This window comes from Harpegnathos saltator, unplaced genomic scaffold (assembly GCF_003227715.2).
Source record: "Harpegnathos saltator strain DR-91 unplaced genomic scaffold, Hsal_v8.6 scaffold36, whole genome shotgun sequence".
Taxonomy (NCBI): domain Eukaryota; kingdom Metazoa; phylum Arthropoda; class Insecta; order Hymenoptera; family Formicidae; genus Harpegnathos; species Harpegnathos saltator.
The window spans coordinates 771,872-791,397 of record NW_020230161.1 but is presented as its reverse complement, the minus strand read 5'-3'; the positions used below and the strand labels follow the sequence as shown (position 1 = coordinate 791,397).

Genomic DNA, 19,526 nt, shown 5'->3' with positions numbered 1-19,526 from the left:
GACCCTGAACGCGCCGCGCGTCCGTCGTCCAAGTTGAGAACCGCCCGTATGTTTCCAATCCCGAAGGCGATGTCCAGTGCGCTGTGTTGCGCGACGAAGAAGGGGGCTGCGTTTGGTCGTCGTCGTGGTGGTCGTATCTGCGCTGCTCGTGTGCACCCGGTGACTCGGCGATCGTGTGCGGCGTCACACGCACGTCCGTGTAGGACGCGAGCGTCGCGGCCTGCGAAAACTTCGGCGGAGCATCCGCGTTTGTTCGCGTTGTGTGATATTCGTGTCGAAACGTATATTACGTCGTGCCGAATCCTTGACTAACGTCGTCGTCGTCGTCATCGTCGTTGTCGTCGTCATCGTCGTCGTCGTCGTCGTCATCGTCGTCGTCGTCGTCGTCGTCGTTGCGTCGTGTCGTCGCGACGTGCGTACGTGCGTGCGCGGGAGCGCCCGCGCGCGCTCTCGGCATCGACAGAGTGAGACATTGAATGTATGTGCGAGAAAGAGAGAGAGAGAGAGAAAGAGAGAAACAGCGACATCGACGGAAAGGACGGGAGGGAGGGAGGGAGGGAGGGAGGGAAGGAAGAGAGGAGGAGAAAAGGGAAGAGACAGCGAGTATAGGGCTCTCTAGCGATGTGTTTGTGTGTTAGTGGTTCCGTGTAAAAGGTGCGAAAGCGGTGGAGAAAGAGAAAGATAGATAAGAGAGAAGGAGAACAACGAGTAGTGAGGAGGAAGAGAGAGAGAGAGAGAGAGATCGACATAAAGAGCGCGGGAGAGAAAGAGAGAGACAGAGGAGCGGCGGTGGCGCTTTTTTTTCGCTCGTCCGCTCTCGAGAGGGCGGACGAGAGTATGGTATCCCCGTTTCTCTCTCTCTCTCGCCGTGTGTCCCTCTGAGTGTGTTCGTGTCCCCTCTCGTCGTCGACGTCGTCGACGCGAGCGGCAGGTAGAGGAGGCGCGCGAAGGCACCGTCCGTGCGAGCGAGTGAGAGCGCGTGAGCGAGCGAGTGAGCGAGTGAAGCGAGCGAGCGAGCGGACAACAGCGAGAACGCGAGAAGGAAGACGAAAGTGGCGAGAAAGGGAGAAGCGTCGGCGTCGAGACGCCCGGCGGCGGCGGCGGCCAACTACCTGCTAACGACGCCGAGCCGATTAAACGCGCGCGCGATTCGTCGCGTTACGAGTTGCCGTTTCCGCCGCTACTTGTGATCAACACTTGCGGCGGATAGCTGCTCGTGTGTGGGAAAAATGGGATGCGCAGCGGCGGCGGTGAGTCGTCGCGGACGGTCCACCTAACGAGTTTGTAGTATTTCTCGCCTGCCTGGCGCTCGTCGCGGCAGCGGTGGCGGCAGCGACGGCGGTGGTGGCGTTGGCGTTGGCGGTGTCGGTGGCGGTGGCTGTGGCACTGGCGGTGGCCGTCGCGGTGGCGGTAGCGGTAGCGACGAGGCCCAACGGCGAGAAGCGGTCGGAAAAATGGCGTCCGATAACGAAGCCTCTTGCGCGAGTGACCCAAATTTCGCGGTGATCTGTTCGTTTCTCGGCTGCTTCGGCAAGTCCTGCGGCATCCTTTACCCGGACATCACGCGGCTTCAGGAGATGCTCGAGAACACACTCGAAGGTAGGTCTCTATTTCGTTCCGGTTTCTTCTCCACACTCGTGTGTATACGTACTGCTCTCGCGCGCGCCGCAGGGAGGGACAGAGAAAGAAAGAGTGAACGAGAGAGCGAGCGAGAGAGCGAGAGCGAGAGCGAGCGACTCCACTCGGCTGTGTATACATATATGTGCGCGATAGACGGCGGGAGAGAAAGAGAGAGAAAAAGAGAATGAGAGAGAAAGAGAGAGAGAGAGAGAGAGAGAGAAAGAAAGAAAGAGAGAGAAGGGTGGACAGATAGAGCGCGGAGGTATGGCGAGAGCGAGCGAGGGGAAACGACGACCGCGACCCGCCCCCGCCGGAGAGGAGGCCACAGTCGTCTAGCGCGTACTATTAGTTCCTTCGTACGATTCCGCTTCGACTGCGAGCCTCGTCCTTCTCTGCGCGTCTGTACGCTAGCGGTCGTTCGTTCCCGACGAGCGGGCCCTCCCGCTCTCCCGTCCGAATTCTCGCCGAGCGGTGGCGAGCGAGAACAACGGACGTCGTACGTCGTCTCGAGTCGTCTGTGACGGGGCCGCTTTTTGTTTTGGTGTGCGGGCGCGAGAGCTTGTGGCGCGAGACCGCTAGCTGGCGGGTTCGCCGCACGCCCGCGTCCCTCCTCGCCCTTTGCCCTCGTCGCTGCGCGTCGACCTGAGAACGGTAACGAGCGGTCTAACGACGCGCGGCGTTCACTCCGCGGCGAGAGAGGCGGTGTGTTATTGACAGATAGGCGCGAGAGATGGACTTCGCGTTTATTGTTATTCTGCCGCGTGCTGCCACCTTTCTTGTTGTCAACTTGTCGGTTACACGTGATTACAAGTTACAAGCGCCGGCCCGCTTCGATTTCGCGGAAACGTCGCGTAACGGATCCTCGCGCTCTCGATGCTCGTGTCTCACGAACGGGAAGTTCGCCCGTTTGTGTTAATGGATCCTCTCTCTCTGATCCTGGAATATGAAGTATACAAATATATGTTAATTGCGTTGCTCGTACATTTTACGCTGACCTTTCTTATAAATTAGTTTCCTGTGACATTTTAATGATACTCATCTAAATGAGTTCTTGTTTATATGGTGATTTTGGTGTCAGAAATGCTCCATTACAGGGTTACGCAATCTAGGATGAAAGATTTTGGAAAGTTGAATTTTATCTAGATGCTTTGAAAGAAGTTTTCTCTCTTATGTTGAAAAGTGATCAACACAACGAGGCACTTACAAATACTCTCCATCTGTACTTGTTGGTGACTTTTATGAATGTATGATATATTCTTTTTAGTATCGCAAGAACTAATAGACCTGCATGTCAAGTTATTACGTAAAACACGTAAAACTGTCTCGCCAGAAAAGTGGGAGCGGGCGCTAGTCAAGTTTTGCCACACGTACTCTAATCAAGATGGATGGGAACTTGAACGTTTTGGCTACAAAAAAGCCCGCATTGCTGTTAAACTGCGTCTACTTAAAGTATGAGCCATATGATTTTAGCTTTCCTGATCCACAACATGCAAGAGATCATTCTCCCTGATGTATGCAAGTGCTCTTCTTCTATTTTAGGTACTATTGGAAACACAGTTTGACTTGAATCAAAAATTTAAGAACGAGGTGAACAAATTGGCAGCTGATGAGTTGCGTGTGGAACCGTTAGGAAGGGACAAAAGTGGACTGGCGTATTGGTGTCAGCTGGATGAAGAGTGCAACATAAGAGTCTACAGGGAAGATTTAGATGAAGAAAATTGGGAACTAGTAGCTAAGTAAGTTGTGTTTACGTGTATTGAATTCTAATATGCTAGATCGCCTATATTTACATGATATTTTTCAACAATGATATCAAATATATTCCTCGAATAAATCTCATCTTTCAACGATATTTTATACAACATTCGTAAATATGATAGGGACCGAGAGGGTGTTGTCGATCTTATAAACACCTTGTCGAACGGCGAAGCCGGAGCTATACCTATCAACGAGGATAGCAACAGCTTGGAAATTTCTGAGAAACCTATAATAGACACCGGTCAGGTGACGACGTCGCCGAGTCTGGAGGACGAAGTTGTACAAGAGAATAACGCTCGTGCGAACGAGATGAATGACAAACAGCTACCGAATGGTAGGAGCGATGAATTCGAGGACGAGCAAGAACATGAGCAGAATCAAGACCAGGATCAGGATCAGGATCAAAATCAGGATGACATAGGTAACGAGGCTGAAAATGATGAAGAGGACATCGATGCGGAGGAGGATGTGACAAATGATGAAAGTTCCAAGCAAATCACGGAGGAAGACGATTCTCAAGAAATGGTACAAACTCCGAGCACAGAATCAAGGTGTACAGACAATTTGAAAACGATAAACGCAAAGGTGGACACGACAGCAGTGGAAGACGCGAGCAACAAAGAGGCTACCGATGAAACATCCGCCGTCTCTTCAGCGTCAGAGACCAAGTCCGTGGTGATGCATAAACCAACCGTACTCACGATAATTAGTGGCGCTAAGAGCGAACTCGAGGAATCAGCGCCGTTGAAATCGATAGAAACACCTGTCATCACGTCCCCGCTGAAACTGGTCAATATTGCTGAACTAAAGCAGGCACCGGAAGAGAAGTTAACGAGTCCAACGACACCTGTCGCTGCAGTATTAAACACGATGAAGAAGCTTGGCGCCGCCGACGAGATCCCGGTGGATCCCGTCGTGAAGACGCACGAAAAACTACCCGGCAAGAATAGCCTACCATTTCCGACCGCCGATTCTATTCCCGTGGGGCATAGCAAGCTGTCCGTCAAACCGATAGATCAATTGGCCGCGAATCTCGTGAGGATACAATCGGAGAAGCTCGAGAAGCCGAGCGGGCCGAAGTCATTGGAGAAGATAGCGGAATCTCTGGCAAGGTCGTCCGGCGGTATACTGGGAAATTTAATGAACGGTAACGAGGACGACAGGCTACCGCAAGACTTCTGTGCGAGGAATCAGTCCGAGAAGCCGGCGATGCTCCGGGGGCACAGAGGTATAGATCTGTCTACGTCGCCACGAGGATGGGAGAATGCAAACGAACAAAACCGACCGATGGATTTCTCTGGAATCGATCTTTCTAGTCGAAAGCTGGCCAAAACGGTGGATATGCCCTCCCCTGGATATCGAGCACCAGACTTCCAGCACAGGGAGATGGATCTCAGCACGAAGAAGTTGAGCAAACCGCCGGAGGTGCCGCCCAACTTACCGTACGACGCGCGGAGCGTGATGATGCGGAATCACGCGATGTTGGCCGATCTGAGTAAAAGGCAGATTCCGCCGTTTTCCTCGTACGAGATGTCAACACCGTATCACAATACAGTTAGATTACCCGCCAAGGAGGAGCATAGATTACCCAGCTACACGATACTCCCCGATCCCAGCAAGATCACAGCCCTGAGAATGAACACCGCGCCGATGAAGCGTCCGTTGGAGGGTGACGACGCGCAGCAAGACATGCTGAAGAGGATAAGAGCCGATGTGATCCCGATCAGAGGCTCCATGGACAAAAGATCGATGATGAGCAGCAGTTGGAGAGAGGACATAGGCGAAGCTATCGAGGAGCCGATGATGATGGTTCAGGGCGAGGGCTCTGGCAGCGATTGCGACGCGGTGAATCCCATCGTCGGTGAGGCTGTCGAAGAGCCGACGAGTTTTTTTTACGGCGAGGGCTCCGGCGCTGAATGCAACACGGGTAACCCCGGCGACGACGCGTCCACTGACAATAAAGAAAGCAACGAATCAAAAAATGAACCTGACTCGGCCAGCGCGGCGCTGTCGCAGAATAAGGTTTTAACCGAGGACGATGTGTCCGCGGACTCGATACTGTCGAATAAAACCCCTGTAAAATTAAATAGAAACTACCCGCAGTCTAATGTAAGCGTAAACGATAATTGTCAAATAGTAGATTCTATGCAAGAGAAGCCAAAGTTCAAGCCGACGTTAGGCGTTCAGATAATACCGAAGAGTACAACCGGCCCCGTCAAAAGGCTGTCCAGGTGGGACGTGGGTAAGCCGGAGGAGAAGGCGGAATGCGACAGTAGTATCATATCAAACGAAGGAAACATATCACTGAAGGAAAGTACGAATGATCACGATGACGCAGAACGGAGGTTCTCGAGCGTGGACGTGGAACTGTCCCAAGCTGAACGCGAGGACTCCACTGGCGCACATCGAGACGTGGTGGACAAGGTGGACGGGAGCAGCTCCGAGGCTGCAGAAAACGAAACGATCGAGGACAGTTCCAAGTCGCAAGTGTCTGACACGAGTTCGGACAATGTACAAAGTACAATGGAGAAGGAGACGGCGGGCTCGAAGATTCAAGAACCCACGCAGTGCGATTCGTCCGTATCGTCGTGTCAAGCGGACACCTCACAGAGGCTCGAGTCGTGCACGAATTCTGAAGCTGTGGTAGATTCGGCCAACGTACAAAACGCTTTCGACCCGATTTCGGGCGTAGCTTCGCGCGAATCGGACGCTTCCGAGGCGGCGGATAATGAATGCAAGCCAACAGCCGCGTCCCCGCCGAGATTTTTTTTTGGTCCCAATTGTATCTCCTACACTTCCAAGTCCGATGAGCTGAGACAGCAACCGGAGCAAAGTCTTAGTGCATCGGCGCACTCGAACACCGACACTGTGCAGTACGAGTGCGTGTCGTCGTCTAAATCGGTGGACGACACGCCGTATCTGTATAAGACGGAAGATTTCGACCTGACGCGCACGAATAACAACTCTTTAAAAACAAATCCGTTCGCCGCGGAGCCGGACGATATCTCAAGTGGAACTAGCAGCAAGGATGTGGAGAAGACTGAGGAGCCGAGTAACGCCTGGAGTCAACAGACTTTAGCGGCGCTCAGCAGCTCGGAAGATCCGACCGACGTAGCCGACGAGGCCAATGTCGCTAATTCGTCCAGCGAAACGCAGGCTCAGACGCAGATTGCCAGTGCAGATGAGAGTGTGCAGGAGTCCGTTTGCTCCAGCAAGGAAGTGGAAGAGGCCGGCAGTTTCAAATCGAACATGAGCTCTCCGTCAGAGGTGATATCTGGGAGCGATGGCACGAATGAGATAAGCATGACCGAAGAAGAACCGGTGGTTAAAATCACTTCGGCCAGCGAGCACAGCGTGACTCAAGCCGCTCTGGAGAGCGGCATCGTCGGACCGTCACAATGTGACCAGTCCACTGATTCCAGAAAATCCGCCAACACGAGCCAACAAGAGAGCCCGTTCGAGAGATCAGACGACATCACGTCGCAACTGTCGGAAGAGGGGGAGAGAAACGACAAGCCAACAGTCGATTACTCGAAAAACGAGGACGATTATCAGTTGCCTACCACCGGCGTATTCAAGGAAGATCAAGAGAAGACCGAGTCCGTGACTACGGCGCACTCGTCTTTGTCGTCTCTTACGCAGAACTCGCAAACCGAACTGGCCGACCTTCGAGAATTCGAGGACGGTAACAACTCGAACGAGTTGCTAGATTCCACCAATTCGAACAGATGCGCGAGTTACCAGGATACGAGTAGTAGACCGATGAGCGAGGCACTCCAGAAGAACGATCTGGACTCGGCCGGGGAGAGCTGCGACAAGCAGAGCGACAGGAACGACAATTTCTCCGAGATCGATGGTCAAGAGGATCACTCCACCGACACGGACAACGAGAAGATGAAGGGTCTGACCGGCTCTGACGCCGACTCGATGTGCGTCAACTACGACAGGAGCAGCGAGAGGACAGACGCCTTGTCGGACGTGGGTATGCAAGACGACGGATCGGGCGACTCCGAGGAAGCCAAGGAGAAAGCGCTGAACGATGTGCAAGTGAACGATACAGCTTTCGGCATCGAGCCCGAGATGCAACTGCCTGAAAGTTCTCTGGTGACTAGCTCAAAACCGACGCCGGAGAACGACAAGCTTGATTTAGTTCCTACTATAAGCAGCTCGGACGACGCCTGCGTACAAGACTCCTCATCCCAGGAGAGTGAACCTGCGCGAGTAGCTGATGAAACAGTCGAGAACGCGCCGAATGTTACCGATGAGCCTTCCACGTTCAACACCCTGCCTGCGCTGACGCCCGAGGCGAGTGTCTTCGAATTGACCAAGCAGCCCAGCAGCGTGGGAAGCGCGAGAGACACGAGTTTGACTAACTTGGTGCAGTCCACGAGCGAGTACGCCGACGATATGTCCGAAAATCCCAGCTCTTGCATCGATCAGGACTCGAACGAGGAAATGGTTATAGACGATCGCGTGTCCGAATCCAACGAGTCGTCCAAAGAGATCGACGAGGCTGTAACGAATGCGGAGCAACAACAGACAGATACAGCGCAAGAATTCGAGGGGCAGGAAGAGCCGGTCTCGACGAACGTCGTCCAAGGGGAATCCTGTCCGACCGCAACGGAAGCTGAAAAACGGAAGCCGGCAGAGGAGAAATTTGAAGCTGACTTGGGGAGTGAAAGCGTCAACAATCTTAAGGAGTCGAACGAAGATGACGAGAGTACAGTTCTCAGCAATGATAAGCCGAGCACGACAATCGCGGATGGTGTCTGTGAGATCGACAGAAGCAAAGAGTTTGTCGAGAGCACAGAAGAGTCGGAGATAGACACATCGACTGCGGTAATGCCGGAGTCGAAGGTGGATACGACGAACGTGACTCCTCAGGGATCACAGACGGAGATAACGAGTGATAACAATCAGCCATTAGTTGCAAATTACGACAGCGATTCCAATGACGACGGTAGCGACGATGTTTTCGAGCCTGACGCTGCAGCGGGGACGAGTGAGTCCAAGGACGACGCTGCTACCTCTTCGACAGGACGAGAGAAGAGCGAAGAGCCTGAGGAGGAGCCAGCGATTATAGAGGACGAGGTTAATAGCGCGAATTCGACGTCTAATGTGTCCCTGGAATCTCCATCTGCTGTTGAGCAGCAGATGGAGGAACCTGTTAAAATGAACCAAGTATTGAATCAAGATACCACAGCTGTGGAGCAAGATGTTAAAGTAAGCGCGCATCAAGAAGAATGTACCAAGGAGACGCAAGATGAATCTATTTACAATAGCTTTGAACATTGTTCGAACGACGAATCGACGACGTCGTCGGATAAAGGTGAGCTCCTGGAAGAGCCGGATGTCTCTATTGCCGATCATCCTCAGCCATCGGAAGAGTCAGACTCGACGAAGCTTGCGGCAGCCTTGGCTGCAACTGAGGAAACCACCGAGTCTATTCTGAGCAAGAGTGTTGAGATGACTATCGATCATAGTGAGAAGAGCAAGGAGCGCCTGAACAATTTGATCGAGAATATGAAGACCGCGCGAGACGCGGCGCAAGATATCGTTGAAATGTCGGAGAAGTCGGATCGTGTAACGTCGGAGAGCGTCTGTGAGCTAAAAGATGACGCGAATAAATTCGAGAAGTCCTCGTTCGTCCGTGAAAGCACGGAGTTCAATGACGTGGACAGCCAAGTTACCAACGTGCTGCTGCACGCGAAGGAGCAGCAGCATGCGAGAAGTCCAGACGAGAAACCGAACGTCAATTTGGACGTCGAGAACATTACGAAGCTGAAAGATGCTAATGAACGTATTATCGAGGACCTGCCTGTTACGCAACCGTGCAAGAGATTGAAAGAAGATCTCGAGGAGTATCGTGGCAGCGACGTTAAATTAGCAATAGAAGACAGTTTAACCAAACCGTTCATGGAAGGTGTGAGCTTGCCGATTCACACCGAACTAGAAGTTATGCCCATGAAATTGGACAAAGCGTTACCTGCGGACAAATCGCACACGTGGAAAACCGAAGACGCGAATTTGGAGGGGAGCGTGTCGTCGGACACGCTGTATTACCCGAACTCGATGTTCATGAAGATGGAGAATATCAACAACGTGGACAGCTGCAACAATCAAAACGAGCCTTTTAATATAAGTATGAGTGTAAATAAAATTACTGAAAACTTTAGTAAGAGCTCGGCTTCTGGTGCGAGTGACGACAAGTCGACCACGTTTCTTCCTGCTCAAGAGACCGTTTCAGAAATCGGTACTGTCAGATCCGACTCGAAGAAAGAGGCCAGTAAGCGACTGAACGACGCGTCCGATGTCGAAGGTGTCCCTCCGATCAAGTCGAAACCTCCTTATTTGGAGACCGAACAGAAGATACTGGAGAATTTGGTGAGTGCCGATGTGGCAGCGCCTAAAAACGTGGATACGTTCAGCGAGATCGTAAAATTAGGGGCGAAAATTGAAGATGAAGAGAGACCACCGGCGATCTCTACGATGCAGTTGTTTCAAAACGATTTCGGCACAATAAATGACTCCACGACTGCCGCACCGGCGGACGACTTGAGGAAAATCGAAAGCCTGGAGACGTCAAAGGAGAAAGAATCGTCGGAGATCCAGAGCGTCGAAGTGAAAGAGATTCACGATATCTCCGACGACTCGACAGGTGTGGATAATGAAAGTATCTTCAATACACCGTTGGAGGAAGCTGATCCCTTAGCGTGCACCGACGATGACGCTTTGAAGAATATCGTCGAGGACGACACCACTTCCAAGATCAGCATTCGTGTAAAACCGGTGTCTGAGCTGGTTTACGAGGGGTGGAAGTTGGACAACACTATAGAAACCCCGAAGATCTCGCGAAAGCGACGAAACAGCGCCCACGAGTCGAATTCTGAAGACGGAGCTGCGAAGCAGGAAGATGAAGAGATGATGGGCGGCAAGAGGATGAAATTACGCGGGAAACGCATGCCTGATAGGGAACTACGAAAGTCCATCGAGGAAAGTCGGGTAGTAACAACTATAAGCTCCGAGGATGAGGCTGTGAAATGCGAGGTTCCTGAGAACGTAACGGAACACGTGAACAAGGACAACGATGATCTGAATATAATACACGCAACGGTGATCGATAGAAAGACTAGGGGTCGTCCCAGAGGCAGGCGGAGGCGCGGTTGCCGGGGTGCTGGGCGACCCAGTCGGCCGAAAATCACAGGATTTCAGGGCGATCAAGTGCCGGCTGATATTCTTCCTGATGGTACTCCAAACAACACTCTGAATATAACACCTACAACGCAGAAGAGGCGGAAGAAACGTGAGTAATACAGATGTAATAATTGTTCATGAGAAACGTAACACGTTGGAGACGGTTTGTTGAAAAGCAGTATATTGGACTAAGATACTTTTACTTTTACAGGAAAGATGGTCTTGGGCTTAGAGATAGGTAGAGACATTGCATTGGAAACGGAAACACCGATGGATCAAGATGAGATGCCTGTCAGGCAGTCAAGAAGAATAGCACAATTGAAAATCAAAGAACAGGCGGACAGACGCAGGATCGAGGAGGAAACCATGCGCGAGCTGGAGGAAAAAAAGGAATCTGAGAAGAAGAAGAGGAAGAAGCAGAAGGTATGTTTCTGTATAAACACGAGAGAGAGAGAGAGAGAGAGAGAGAGAGAGAGAGAGAGAGAGAGAGAGAGAGAAATGGCAGACTATAGAACGTGTGAGTAATCGGCCGTTTTTTATACAGCCGGAAAGCGAGGAGGAAGTTATCATCAAAGAAATTGAAAAGGAGAAAAAGTCTAAGAACAAGCGCCGAAAGAGGAAAAAGAAAAAGATGCTGGCGAAATTCAATGAAGCGAATCCATGGCAGAGCTCGTCTGGGTCTAGCAGTGATGAGGAGAATGAAAATGAGGACGAGGAGGAGGAAGAGGAGGACATGGAGAGCGAGGGATCCCTGCTGTTCAAAAGTGATCACGAATTTTCTCCGGAGAGCGATCTCGAGAAGGACCAAGAGTCAGAACCGTTGAGACGTGCCAGAACCGCTCAGAAGGGTAAGTTCTCTGCTAAGAAGGAAAATTTTGATTGAATTCCTATTGAATTATGTATAATCCCATTGCGCGTTTTTCATCCTTTATTAGCTCAAAGCGATGTCGAAGAAGCCGAAGACGAGTACGCTTGTCAGAAATGTAACAAAGCTGATCATCCGGAATGGATTCTCCTGTGCGACTCGTGCGATAAAGGTTGGCACTGCTCATGTCTCAGGCCAGCTCTCATGCTCATACCCGAAGGTGACTGGTTCTGCCCGCCGTGTCAGCATGTGAGTCTCTCACTTCATTTAAACATCAAGCGTCGCACGATACTTGCACGACACGAGCGATTGCTCGTTTGAATTTGTAAATATATTTGTTATAAAATTTATCTTTCAAGAATCTGCTGGTAACGAAGCTACGGGAGACCTTGAAGACATTCGATCAGTTAACAAAGAGACATGAAAATGAAGCACTACGAAAGAAGCGATTGGCATTTGTCGGCATAAGCTTGGATAATGTGCTTCACAAGGGTGACGCGACGCAGCGCTTACCGAAAGGATCGAAAGCATCCAGTCAGGAATCAGATAACGGTAGGTGTTATATTTTTTTACTGCGATTATATATTATCTTAATTGTTATTTCAATGAAGTTCATAATTCATGCATTGCTTTAAACTGGTTTTATAGAATCTACGTCTTCCTCGTCGCCCTCATGTTCAGAAACATCAAGCAGCGAGGAGAGCGAACCAGTTTACCAATTACGCGAACGTCGGTGTGCCAACACCTATAAATTTCACGAATACGATGACATGATCAACGCTGCGATTCAGGACGAAGTCGAAGCGGTTCAAGGTGCTGGCAATCAGGGAAGAGGCAAAGACATCGCGACGATAGTTAACGCAGAGAAGGAGGAGGCTCAGGTAAAATGATTAAATGCTGAAACATATGTGAGAATGCGACAGTATTATGACATATTTCTGATTAATTTCCAGGCCGAAGCGTTAAAGATGACGCAATTGGAGGAAGACAGGGACGATATCGAGAGGAAATCGGAAAAAGAAAGCGACGAAGAATACAAGATCGAAAATGAAGATATGATCGACGAGATAGAGGAAGAACGAAATCGAGTTGCCAAGAAGCTGTTGGCACGCAAAAAACACCGGAAACTAAATAGTCTCGATATAAGCAGCGAAGACGACCCTGAGAGTGACGAAGATTTCAAGGGCACGAGTTCCGAAGAAGAGGAGGACTTTGACGATCACATCACATCTTCTGATGACAGTACCTTTGCCGATGTAAAACGACGCGGTAGAAAGGGCGACGCTCGTCCCGTCAGAAGGTCTACTAGGGCGCGTATGACCCGAGGATACGACGATGATTTTAGTGAGTTGTCTCTGCGAATAAAAATCTACTTATTCTGTCACTGAATATCAATGTTTTATATGTAATATTTCTTGTGTGTATCTCTTTAAAAAAATGTTTTAACATTTATACATTTTTAATTAAATCTGTTTCTAGAGAAAAAGAGAAAAGTTATCTCAGATTGTAAATTATTATATAGAAATATTCATTTCAGTTAACGACGACAGTGACGAGAGTGATCGACCCAAGCGAAAGAAGTCGCGGTCGATATGGGGAGATTCGGACAGCGAAGACAGTGATAATTCGTGGCGGCAGCGAAAGAAAAAGTAAGAGAGAGAGAGAGAGAGAGAGAGAGGGAAAGAAGTGCCCAACATTAAAAATTATATATTGAAAATGACCAAAGACAATATTTTAATTGTTGTCTGATTTTTAATTATTGTAGAAGTAGAACAATGGCGACGTCCAGAGTCAGGGCAGTGCCGAAACCGAAGGGAAAGAAGAAGAAAAAGAGAAAACGTATAATAGAATCCGACAATCAGAGCGAGAATGACGAGGAGGACGAGCCGAAAATCGAAGAACAATGCGAACCGAACTTGCCAGACGTAGATACTACAGGACTGAACGAGATGCTGGACGTTAATAAGCAGGAAGATTTCGAAAATAACATGGGCGAAAATAATGTTGAAATGAAAGAGGAAGAGCTACCAGAAGCAATCTCGGAGATTCCACATGTACCGCAGATCCCACAACTGCAAGAGATCGCGTCGATTCCGAAAATCAAAAAAGTAAGTAATAGCTTAAATAATTTTGGTAGAACATGAAAATTAACATCGAATATGATTTTTTCAGGATGTCACGCCTAAACCGAAGAAGGTCCCGGCTATCAGGCGAAAGGTATGCTTACTTTAATTACAATAATACAAATAATTCACTGTTGGAAATGTTTTAAATATCTTTCTTAATCAACAACATGTCAGTAATCTATGCATGGTCTTCATGGTTTCAATATGAAATTTCTCGATCGCACACAGTCGATCTTATAACCGAGGACAGATCTAAGGATAGATTTTGTTTGTTTCGCATTAGAATATAAGACCATCTACAGGCTGTTACTACGTATATTTATACATATTGTACATTTATACATATTTATACATTTGTAATGAACAAGAATACCTTCAACCGTAAAGTGTACTGTGTGATTATCTATATTATCCTAATTGATTTGCATCATATTTCTCAGGGTAACCTTTTTTTCTTGTATTTATGTTAATTATATAAATTAGACGCGCATAATTTTATTTTGGAAAATGACAAAATTGGTTAAATTTTATCGTTTACAGATTATTTACGGCGGACTTCCAGATGAAAACAGACGAGAAGAGGAGGAAATATTAAGCAGAAGGACACGAGGGCGGAAGATCAATTATCGAGAAGAAATGGTGTCCGATAGCGAAGAGGTATGAATTTTGATTTTATAAAGTTGTAACATGTTAAAATTTGCGATTATTTCGCAGGAACTCAAGAAAGCGCTAATGATGAGGAAGACTGGAGAGAGCGAAGATGAATTCGTAGTGAACGAAGCCGACGAAATGAACGATGACGGGGACAAGGATTCCGACTCAGGTAATAAAGCGTGTTTCTATCACTTTATCAATTTTCTAGTTAAAAAAACATTATCTTTCTGTTAACTTTATATTAGACACCTGTCACTGACTTTACACCGTCATGCTGACTTGGGTTCATATTAAAAGTTTTAAATCTAACGGTATTGTTTGTTTCAGGAGATGTTTATATTCCCAAAAAGGATGCTCTGAAGTTTAAACACAAATCACCGAAAGCGAAGAAGGCACGAAACAGCAAGAGTCCAGCAGCGAAGCGTAAGTCGTTATCGGATGATACGCCGAAGCAAAGAAAAAAGCCAGGTCCAAAGCCAGGCAGTAAGAACAAAGCGCGAAAATTGAAACAGAAGGAAGAAACAGCGGACGGGGATATAATGAGCACGGGAATGGACAATCCAATTGGCGATATAGCATCCAAGATAGACGATAATTTGCCGGACAACGTCGGGTTGACAGCGACGACGATGTCGGTGGCGAGTTCGTTCACCGGAGACGTTCCAGAAGGTTCCCTGACGGGGCTCGGTGCTGGAGAGCTGGCCGATCTAGACGACGAGCAACTGGAGCAGATGATGATGGAGGACGAGGAGTACGGTCGACGACAGCTTGAACTCGCGGCGATCGAAATCGCGAAGAAAAAGAAAAAAGAGGAACGAGAAGCCAAGAAACTGGAAAAGGCTCGCTTGAAGGCTCTGGAGATACTGGCGGCGGAGAGGCAGAGAGATGCTAATGCGCCTGAAGGCACGGACGGCGAGGTGCCGAAGAAGAAGAAACGTGGTCGGCGCAGCAAGGCCGAGATAATCGCGGAACAGATGCGCAGAGATGGTGCTCCGAGTCTAGGGATAGCAAGTATGGCGCCTGCGATCAGCGGCGGTGTCACTCCGGACGGTGCCAGTGTTGTTTCGCACAATGTGAATCCTACGTTGTCTGCAGTTTTGACGCCCGACACCGACAGGAGCGCCGAAGGAGCACATATTCCCCTCATGACCGGACCAGACGGACAGCTCTTCAATCCCGATGGATCACCGATGAAGCCAAAACGACGCGGACGAGGTAAAGGTAAGAAGACACTGGCATTGGAGGCGGCTAGGGCGGCTGAGGCGGCAGCCAAGGCTGCAGCTGAAGCTGGTTTAATCGGTATGGGGACCGATTCAAACCCGGAAATGAAGCAGAACGATATCCCGAACGTTCTTCCTACGCCAGGCAGCAGTACATCCGGTTCAGCGCCGTCCACACCACCGGCGAACACTGTGCCGACTGCAGGTCCACCGTCGACGCAACCCTCGAACTCGCAGCCTGTTTATCCGTCGCTTCCACCCGGCCAGCAGTCTTCCGTCATCACGAGGATGCTGCAGTCGCAGCCGGTGTCTAGCAGTCCACAATCATTCACCGTCGCAGCGGCTGCGATGGGCCACAAATACTTCGGTGCACCCAACGCGGCCGGGCAGATGATGGGCGGCCCGCGAACAGGATATGAGATGCAACCACGCGCCAGGATCCCGTCCCCGTACCGGCAAGCCGGTCAATCTTCAATGCCGCCGCATTTCGCCGCGGTGGGCACGGGCACACCGACGATGCGCATGCGGGTACCCGGGCCACAAATGTACCACACCGGTCGCCATCCGATGGACCCGTCGCCGTCGGGCGGCGGGCCGATCTCTATCAACAGGGATCGCAGTTCACCGTTGACGCCTGGACCGGCGATGATCCCACCATCAGCCGGCAGTCCGTTGGCCAAGGGGGGACCGACGCCACCGCCGCCACCGCCACCGTACGTGCGAGGTGGCCCATCGATGGCCAGGTTCGCGGACAGCCCCATGGGACCCAGGCATCAAATGCCGCCGTTCACCAACGCGTCACCCGTTAACCACAACATGCAGCAGCCGTCACCACCGCCCAATCGACCACCTGGTAACTTCTCGCCTTACCACCCACCACCACCACCCAATTACCACTACGGCGCGTACCCACCGCCGCCGCCGATGTCCACGGCGGACGACGCAGCCGCTTACCAGACCTCGCCGTATCCGTCTGAGCACTTCTCGTCCCCAGCGGACAATCAGCCACCGATCCAGGCGCCGCCGCCGCAGGCACCACCTCCGCAACAGGCGCATCCAGGCGACCCCGGTGCCGGTAACAAGCAGTACGACGAGGAAGGCACTGGCGAGTTCGGCGGGCTGGTATCTTACTTCAGCAGCCAGAGGGAGGACGATCTCGATTCGTAGCATGAGTGAGAGCTTGGCCAACCCTGAATCGTTAGGTAGGGTCTAGGAGCGCGCGCTTGTCCGCGCTCTTTCATGCCCAAGTATAAGATCGCAACTTTTGCTGGAGAGGCGTGCCAGTAAGCAGAGACAGCGTATAGGTAAACGCATGAACGATTGCCCGGAGGACTCTCGCCGTGGATGAATCATATAAACCGCGCACGATGCTCGATGCTACCGTGTTTCTCCGTGTTCGCCGCGGTGGGCCGAGAGCGGAGCAGGGGGGAGGGCGGGGTGACACGGATGCATTTGTGTGTGTGTGTTTGTTCGCACGCGCGTGCGCTTGCAAAAGACAGAGCCCCACAGTCTTCCTCTTCGACCTCTGACAGCAAACAGTTGTCTGTAGCCTTTGCACTTCTTTGTGGAGAAGAAAGCCGCCGGCAGCAAGTCCATGGTTGGCCAAGTGTAGAGCGAAGTGGACGATGAGAAATCGGTGCGCGACGAAGGGCGAAGCCTATTTTCTAAGAATTGTAACTTTTTCTGTAATTAGCTTTCAGTTTCACCGGACAATTTGATAAGAGGACGCGCGCGAGCCGTATAACGCGCTGATAAGGTGCGGTCGCACCGTCCGAGGGACGACCAGACAAAAGATCTGACCAGAACTTTTTCACCATTATATTCGTTGCTAAATCGTCAGACGGGAGAACTTCGAGCGAAGTTACTTCCAAGATCAAGTTTGGTATGGCAGAAAAAAAGGGAAGTAAAGTGGGAAGAGTTAGGCTACACTATAGTAGTTGTTGCATGCCCCGTTGCGGAGAAGGAAGAGAAATCAGTCTTCGATAGCGACGAGAGGCGAGTGAAAATTATCGCATGTGGCTTGGATGACGCATTATTGTTAACGTGTACATATGTAAATACCGTAAGTCCTTTAGATTATATATTACATGTATTATATATACACACATACACACACAACACACACCCACAGTCATGCAAAATACTATAGAAGTGGATTAGTGCGCAAAGGGCACAAATGTAATATTTAAATTTAATCCAAAAAAGAATGGCATCTGAGTATAATAAATTAACAAATGGTGTGAAGACTATTACTATAATTATTTATAAAAGAAAGAAAAATTAAGAATTTATGATAGGCAGTATATTGTATTTTACAGATTTTACTTGGATAATTCTATGAGAAACCATTAAAAATATAGTTATATATATATATATATTATATATAAATATATATATATATATATACACACATATTGGAGAACAGGAGGCTGCTCTGAGTGCATCCTATATGAAGAGGGACGGCAAGGGACTTCTCCCAAAATGAAACTAGCATTAGAATAATCGGCGTGTGATGTGGAGAAGGGAGTAAATGAAATCCTATAATAACTTACCGTGCAATTACTTTATACATATATTTATATTAATTTCAAACTGTTCAGACATGTTTACATTTTTTTTATCGTACGATCATGTAGAAAGTATTTCTCGCTTTTAAGAAGGCGAACGCGCCCGAACGATATATATATATATATATATATACATATATATAATTATTTAATTATTAAAGACGCGTTAATAACATATATACAGATGATATTAAAGACGTCGTGATATATTTGATGGAATTTATTATTATTTTTATTCTTTTTTGTTCATTTGACGAATGGATTTGACAAGATTCGTCCGAGTCGCTAGTATGCGTCTATAGCGCGAAACTTGAAGGATAGGATGGTTTCATTTGGGCTCTTTATTTGAGGTTCCTTCCTGGACTTTTATTTGATCGGTATCCATACTCTCTTGTCTAAAGACAGGTGTGCGCTAAATGTGTGGCTCGATTCTAAATTTCTTCCAATACAACAATCGTTTATTCATTGTGCTTAAGTAAAATTTTAAGAATATGGATCGAATGATCAAATTGCTAACTTTGACAAGTCGATCCTTTGTCTTTTCCTGATTTTGATTTTAGGAGAATACAAGAAATTGCCACAAAGTTAACGAAGCAGTTAATGAAACTTCCTTGATGTCGAATGTCTTTAGGACTTTGTCACACCGCATTTAGCGCCGAGTGTGTGCGGTATGAATATCGGTCGATGAGTGAGATCGAAGTCCATGAAGGAAATTAGAATGAAACAAAATGATTAAATGGATTGGATACAGTTAACGATCCTAGAAGACACGTGTCCCACACTTCGCTAAGCTTCAGATTCTCAGTTCGTCGGATATATCGATGATCGCGACAGCCTCCTGCTCTTTGAAAGAGTCGTGTTAAAACAAGCGGCCATTAGCGGCCACATGTGCGACGCGAGGAAAGGAAAAAATCATTGTATCTGTTTAGTTATCACGTACGTGCATACCCCTAATATAAATAGAAGCTATATGAATAAGCGAAAAAAAGATATTACATTTATCTTAGGATTAGCTTGCTTGGGAGAGTTTCCTTTACTATGTTGAATATTTGACGACCGAATTAAACGGTTATAAACACACACATACACATACACTCATGAAAACACAATACTCCCTACAAACTACACGCCGTATAATGTAATAGAGGGGTTTACTACCACTAATTTTATTATTTTTACACCTATTACGACGTATATCTCGGTTGTACGCAGTTCGATGTACAATCACTATCGTCTTCTTCTTTAGACACAGCATGTCTTTAGAGCCGCCGATCCTCAGGCTGCGCCTCGAGGAAGTTAGCTTTGTCGTAATACCACTTAATGCTTCCTCCTTCTTCTGTTTAGCGTGCAATTGGCAGGAACGACCTGCGATCTCATATCTCGATGGTGATTCTTATGGAGGAAAGCAATGAGGTGTTTTGTATCAAAAGTCAGATATTTAGTGAGACGTATTCCACGACGCGTGTATCGATGGTACATCGACCAGATTAGAACGACCAATGTTTTGTGTGACTATAAAAGA

The 19,526-nt window shown here is 48.8% G+C and overlaps 1 protein-coding gene across 4 annotated transcripts; it reads left to right on the top strand.

Annotated features, from left to right (window-relative positions):
- The first annotated feature begins 568 nt into the window (after positions 1–568).
- LOC105190847 (uncharacterized) lies at positions 569–19,251 on the top strand. 4 transcript variants are annotated; one of them, XR_850397.3, is made up of 17 exons: positions 569–1,599; positions 2,885–3,069; positions 3,160–3,356; positions 3,501–10,681; positions 10,784–10,995; positions 11,117–11,420; positions 11,508–11,686; positions 11,797–11,989; positions 12,086–12,318; positions 12,391–12,781; positions 12,975–13,086; positions 13,203–13,545; positions 13,610–13,654; positions 14,104–14,220; positions 14,278–14,386; positions 14,545–17,499; positions 17,756–19,251. XR_850397.3 is itself a non-coding variant. In XM_011153828.3 (17 exons), exons 1-17 carry the CDS (start codon positions 1,455–1,457, stop codon positions 16,602–16,604), a joined length of 11,862 nt encoding a protein of 3,953 aa, XP_011152130.1. In that variant the 5' UTR covers positions 569–1,454; the 3' UTR covers positions 16,605–17,681. The 4 variants fall into 4 exon arrangements, 3 of the variants coding, with proteins under 3 accessions (XP_011152130.1, XP_011152129.1, XP_011152128.1); XM_011153828.3 differs by lacking the exon at positions 17,756–19,251 and having other exon boundaries at positions 14,545–15,438; positions 15,583–17,681; XM_011153827.3 differs by lacking the exon at positions 17,756–19,251 and having other exon boundaries at positions 14,545–16,639; positions 17,131–17,681.
- The last annotated feature ends 275 nt before the right edge of the window (positions 19,252–19,526 follow it).